We start from the raw sequence: 7,089 nt of genomic DNA on the forward strand, positions 1-7,089 counted from the left end.
GAAAGGGAAGTTGTACCCTATAATGTCATTAAGGAAAATATGACAACCTTTGGTGATGTATCACAATGGTAAAATGATGATTGGACAAATTACTTTAATGTGTGGAAAGAGAAATGCCCTTCATTCTGGGACTACCCACGATGTCAGCATTTCCATTGCCTCTATTTCTCCTGATTTAAATACCTGATATAAAATACCAATCTTGCGGAAATGATAAAACTCTTAACTTTGACTATAGAATTGCACAAGCTGCAAGACATTGCGCTTGCGCACGTAGTAGACAAGACCTTGTGGGAAGCCTCTGTATTAAGCTCTCAATTGAATGTTAACGTTTACATTTATAATTACCCCGAATACCGTGAAATTAAAAGGGAAATATTCAACGAATTTTGCAAGGAAGAAAAATTAAGACATTAGTAATGAAGGATAATAGAATTGCTGTAGAAGGAATTATCTACTTCTCAACAGTTCTATCTAAAGATTAAGCACTAACCTGGTTTGAGTATTTCCACAGACAAATAGGCCTAACCATTTATTTGGACGAAACAAGAATATTTTATTACAAAGAGAAAATTACACCTTATTCGTTTGTTAAAGGAAATTTAGATTCACTTGGAGATACATCAAAATGGTCTCACCATTATTGGAAAAAATATTTTACTTTGTGGTATGAATACCGTCCATGTAAGACCCATGCACGTAAGCATTTTAACATTTCCTGATTCATTTAAATAATTAATTTACGTTGCTTACCATCAATGCTACAAGTAACTAAAATGATTAAATTATTAACATCGACCAAGAAGGTACATATGCTGCAAGATTATGCACTTGCGCATACAGGCGATAGTATGATACGAAAAGCGTCAATTTTAAGTTATCAATTTGATAAGAATATCTACATTTATCATTTTTTTGGGAATCGAGAAACCAAAAGGAGTAACTATATTGATTTTGCTAACCAAAGAATTTATTATTTGACAATGAGCGATGACAGAATTGCTACAGATGATACTGTTTGTCTCTCAACAATCCTGCCCAAGGAACAAGCGTTAAGTTGGTTCAAATATTTTAGCAAACAAATAACCACGTCAATTTACACGGATGAAACGGGAATATTCTATTGCGAAAAGAAATTTGTTCCTTATTATTATCTTAAAGATAATCTGAGCGCACTCGGTGATACCACCGGTTGAACTCACGATGACTGGAAAAGATATTTCTCTTTATGGAACCAAATTGGTGCACCTATGTGCTTCCTGATTCATCCGAATAACCAACACATAATATGTAGAAATAAAATACCTCAACATGCACCCAAACGAAACTTAGAGGCAGCAACTAACTTCTCATATCTTTATGCCAACAGCACAAAGAGGTTACCAGAAAGCACTTCCAAATGTTTGCCATATTTACCGAGACGTATACGATGAACCTACAAGAGCTCGCATTGCCCCTTGTCGTTGACAAGGCTCTGCGTGGTGCCTCTAAGATGAGCCTTCGTTTTGGCACAGACGTTTATTTTTATAATACTTTAGGAAATCGAGGTATAAAAAAGTAGAGCTCTATAGATTTCGTCGGTGAATCAATAGACTTTATTATAATGAAAGACGACAGGATCGCAGTGAAAAACGCCTCATATCTTTCCGCGATCTGGCCGGAAACACGAGCAACGAAATATTTTAAATATTTTGTTAAAAGAAAAGTACCAATTCATAAGGATACATCAGGGATATGTTACTATGAAAAAATATTACTACCATATCATGTAATAAATCAGAATATGTCTAAATTTGGTGATATACCTCAATGGTCCGACGATCAGTGGACCAAGTATTTTAAATTGTGGGAGAAGTGCCCGCCACTTCGCCAAAACCCACATTACCAAGGTTTCTATTTCCCAGAAATCTCTGATCTATCCTAAATGATCGTTTCATAAATTACACAAGCCTTCTATTCTTACACATATGTTATTTTATATTTTACACTCAGTATACTATAATTATATTAGAGTACACAAAATTATATATAAGATTTAGACATGTATACACATATAAACAACTATATTAATTTTAGACCCATACTATTATTCATACACGCTACAAATTTGTTGTTAATCATAATGTTACGTCCAGCCTAGTGGGGTTTATCGTGATTATAAAGGAAAAGGGAGGTAGGCAAGGAAGAACGTAACAAACAATACTCGTACGCGCGTGTTAAGGAGGGCGGGCACGAGTCAAGGGCGTGAAAAATTCAGATATGGGTCAGTATGTCGAGAGACCCTACGACCGATATCCTATTTCACGCCGCAGTCAGTCCCTTTTTGAGCCAACGAATCTAATCGTTTTAGCTCGGGATAGGACTAAGTGCAATCTTTTTATTCAGAGCGAGAGATGATGGAAGGTCAGTGAATAAATGAGATAATTATTTAATGAACATTAATTTTATTCTAACACTTCCCAAGAGGATTAAAATAGTGGTGATTACATTATACAATTATTATTGTATATAAAAATAACGTATATAATGCTAATAAAATAGAGGTTTTCTTTTACTCGAAATACAATTTTTGTCGTGTTATTCTATTAGAGTGCAACTTAAGTTTTAGTATATATATGTGTGTGTGTGTGTGTGTGTGTGTGTGTGTGTGTGTGTGTGTGTGTGCGTGTGTGCGTGTGTGCGTGTGTGTGTGTGTGTGTGTGTTTGTGTAGGGGATTGGAAGCAATATGTTGAGATAAATTTATTACTCTAAAATTTCGTTGATGACGGCGGAGCTTGGGGGAAAAAGATTTAGAAATGCGTTCTTGGGGACAAGGTGAAAATTTGGATAGGTAGAGGGGAGAGAGACTGGTATAGTGGCTTTGGGTGGGAGGTTCGGAAGAACGGAGCGAAGCTCTTCAAAGACAAATTCATGAGGGCCGAGGGCATACGTGCCTTCGGGGAGAGGGGATGGAGCGACGGGATATGACGAGACGAGTGACTCTAACGTCTGGTGAGGACCGGGAGCGAAATAAATTCGAGGAAGGGGAGGTTTGTAAGGGATTTCTTCCAGTATTTCTATACTGGGAGTGGGGGAGGGGGGAGGAGAGCAAAGACAAATTTCTTCGTATAGGAATTCCACGCTAGCGGTGGAATTTGCTGGAGAAGCGGGACTACTCGAGATTGTTAGTGCCGAAGGTATTGAGAGAGCGGGTGAAGGGAGTTGAAAATATCGCGGGGGTTGTTCGGGTTCCTGAGTAGTCCGAGAGAAGTCCTCGTAAGTGGCGTCAGAGAAGTATCGAACCCCGGGGAGTGGCTCTGGACGGGAGCGCGAATTTCTCACTTAAGAATGATTAAATGTTAAATAAAAAAAAGGAAAAGAAAATAATAAAATAAAAAAAGGGGGGGGGGTGAATGTTCAGAGACTCACTGTTCGAAAAATCCTCGAGCTACCTCTGTAGTGGAACTCGTGTAGTGGTCCGAACCCGTAAGAGATCTGGTCACAGTGACTGCGTGGATCCGCGACAGTCTACGGTGGTGGACGGCGAGCACGGTTCCAAGTGTAAGATGATGTCCTCACTCGCGAGAGAATTAGTTGTGAAATTTCACCAAGTTTTTGAGTTCGGCACTTTGCACTAGGAGAACTTATTAAATGACTAAGTTTTAATGAGGTTTGACCGCACAGACTCGAGCATTCAGGATGCCACGGACTATGCGACGAGTAGGATCGGGAAGGTAGTGATGGTAGTGATCGCTCCGCTGGAAAATTCTCTATTTTATACTATTGCTTCCTTTGTCTTAAGAGGGCCGTGTGCACCAATTTTGTTGTCTAAACGCCTACGCCCGGCCTAACCCTTTGCCTACGGGACACGTGTCCGGCATCGAGTTACGCCGTCCATTCAACGGGTCTCGTCACTTCTTTCTCGGTAATTATTGTTATGAGAACGTGCGTGACTCGTCATCTAATCACTAAAAATTGTTACAGATTTTGATTTAGTGTTCTATGGGCGCTAAGTTTCTGGAAGCCGAAAGTGATGTATACTTGTGCCTTTCGGCTTCCTGATTTTTATGTTTACCGATGGAGTTTTATACGTTTCCGGGGTCGAGCAACGTGTTACCTCGAAGGGCTCCCATAAATTATTTTTCGTGTCAGCGAGTTTATTCGTCCGGCTAATATGACGATGACGTTGTTATTTGACACTTCTTTATAATTTATGGTGCTTTGATTTGCGACATTTCTTTTATAATTTATGATGTTTTGATTTTTGTAACATTTCTCACTTCCTTCAGTGGCGTATTTATGTCTTACTGTATTCCCGGAAATCAAAGTGAGATTAAGTGGGTCATCGTTGCTCGGCCTCCGTCGCATAGTGTATCCGTCGTCAAAAGAAAAGAATCCTTACGTTGCTGGACGTAACAATAACATTTGTATAACAATATATATATACGTTACCAAGGGATTTACATACAAACAGATACACTTAAGAATTTATACTATTATATACGTTCTCTATTAGTTCTTGTTAGTAATAATGTTAAAACTTCACATTGATCATGTTTCTAAAAAAAAAAAAAAAAAAACAGCAGAATTAATTAGCTCTAAGAAAGTATCTAGGTATATCTTTGCGCTATTTTGTAACCATTAGATTTAAGAATATGAAGATTATAATCAAGTAACTTACGGAAACAGAAAGATTTTATGTTATTACTTATATTACTACTCACGTACCTAGCTAGTTTTGTTTACCGTTAACCTTTTATTATAACAACTACTTTAATTGCGTTTCAACCATGTTTTATAAAGCGTAGAAATAGTTTCCTGCTTGTACTAGTATCTCAAAGCACGCATTAAAATATTGCTCTGTTATAGCATTAATTAGTGAATGAGAAAACACAAAAATCAAATAAAATTTTTTTTTTCTCTAAGAGCGTACACAATTTTCTGCTTTTCTTATGCATTATTACGCGCAGCTTAAACGTTCCCTGGCGAATAAATTGCGGAATCATATAAGATATAAGTTAAGATAGTTTTAAACTAATTAGAGTATAACCTCAAAACAATAAGAGAATCCATGAAAAGCTAAGATAAAATCGCGAAATATAAAAGGTCAAAAAAATCAAATATTGTTCCCTTGCATATCTCTTATTATTCTTTTATCTGATTTTAGTATCACCGACAATTATAATTATAAGCCAGTAATTAAGTGAATGCGTGTGTTACAGACTATATCTATAATACTTGCAATCTTAATAATTGTAAACCCCGTGGCGTCCCTCATTGGATACGACTGCGGAGGACAACGCCTGAATATTACCACCATCTCGTTGTTGGATGTAGGCGAGTGTAATTTAGACATTAAAACCACAAATACAACAGAAGTGTACATCCAGCTGCTGCAGTTATCTGTGTACAACTACCCCGAAGTTATCCAGTGTAAAGTGGAAATTTCGCGCACCGTCTATCATTGTGGAATGCACTCCCACATTTCAGCAGTTCAAAACGGCAGAGCAGACTATCTTCACGAAGTCGGACACGACCAATGTATGAGAATGTTCCAGGACGGCATTTTCTCATATGAACCTAACAACTATATGACGGGTCTGAGAGTCAATCAGACCACTACCAGGAGTATCACTCTCGCAGGCGACACCAATAATGAAGGAGGCTGCAAAACAACTCACTATTCAGATCAATATGGAACTTGGAGTAATGTTATAGTACAAGGAGTAGCGAAGATTACCCTTCGATCTTCCTACGCTCCAGTTCACTTGGAATCCGGTAGAATAATATTAAAATCCGGAACAGTCTGTCAACTAAAAGATGGAACCTGCCTCGACTCAGACGATGGACATTGATTCTGGAAGGTCGCCCCGGTATCACCCTGTGACTTTCACCAGTACGACGTACTTTACGAAGGACGAGCAACAAAGATGCAGGAGGATTTGACCAACCCAGATTTGCCAGTGGTCTACAGCCTTACCACTCAAGATGCTACATTTGCACTTACCAAAACTCGTGAAATGCCTCTGTGCGGCTATACGCTGTTCCGCACCGAGCATTTGAAACTCTTTATATTGGAAACAAGTAAAGAAGATACTCCTTCCAACCGGAAGCAGATCCCCATGGAGAATGTAGACATCTTTGCATACATAAACTCTAAATTCGTGTATGTTGAAAAACATATTCGACAACAAATGGTTTCATTATATCATAATATAATGCAACAAAAGTGTGAACTCGAAAGACAAGTAATCACTGTAACGCCCTGTCTTTTGCTACGTTACAACCTGACGAGTTCGCCTATCGATTAATGAAAGGACCTGGATACATGGCCGTCACCGCAGGAGAGACCATATTTGTGATAAAATGTATACCAATCGACGCCATCGTGCGCCGACCCAAGGAGTGTTACACGGAACTTCCAGTAACCGTGCACAACACCAGCATGTTCCTGACTCCGAAGTCCAGAATACTTATTAAGGTGGGAAATCAACGAGAATGCAACCACGAAATGCCCACTCTGTATCGAATCGAAGACACTTGGGTGCAGATGTCACCGGATCCACAAGTTCGACAACTACCACCCCAACAGCTTAAACCAATGGCCCAATTGACCTGGAGCTATATGACACCTGGACCTCTCGCTGTCAGTGGAATCCACTCAGAAAAGGACATAGAACGGCTACGAGAACACATCATGTTCCCCGCCGAGAAACCAGCTGTGCTTAACTCTATTGCCCGAGGCTTGACCGGACACTCGTTCGACCCCAACATCGTTTCCTTGTATAACATGTTGGACGAGGACGCACTAAACAAAATTGCAGAATCAGCAGCCTTTAGAGTTTGGTGAGGATTTATCTCATTTGGATCAGCTACAGCGGGATTATTCGGAATATTTCTGATAATCCAACTGATAAAAATCATCATCGACTACAATACATGGTTACGCTGTGCACACTGCATATGGATGTAGTATGCATCTCCTGGGAGCCTTGTGGAGCTCTATTACTCATCTCTTTCTTTACTTGGCCAGAGGACCAGTCAACAAGGATGAAAAACAGCAGCATGACGATTGGATAGCAGTCAACAAACTAATCTACCCAAGTAAG

The 7,089-nt window shown here is 39.2% G+C and overlaps 1 protein-coding gene across 1 annotated transcript; it reads left to right on the forward strand.

The window, feature by feature from the left end:
• Positions 1-6,259: 6,259 nt before the first annotated feature.
• LOC120357192 lies at positions 6,260-6,862 on the forward strand. Its single transcript, XM_039447077.1, has one exon. It carries the CDS (start codon positions 6,291-6,293, stop codon positions 6,828-6,830), a length of 540 nt encoding a protein of 179 aa, XP_039303011.1. The 5' UTR covers positions 6,260-6,290; the 3' UTR covers positions 6,831-6,862.
• The last annotated feature ends 227 nt before the right edge of the window (positions 6,863-7,089 follow it).

This window comes from Solenopsis invicta, chromosome 3 (assembly GCF_016802725.1).
Source record: "Solenopsis invicta isolate M01_SB chromosome 3, UNIL_Sinv_3.0, whole genome shotgun sequence".
Lineage (NCBI taxonomy): Eukaryota > Metazoa > Arthropoda > Insecta > Hymenoptera > Formicidae > Solenopsis > Solenopsis invicta.

Bases quoted from the DNA above. Each gene is read 5' to 3' on its own strand.
- LOC120357192 (XM_039447077.1), top strand. From the start codon at position 6,291: ATGAAAGGACCTGGATACATGGCCGTCACCGCAGGAGAGACCATATTT.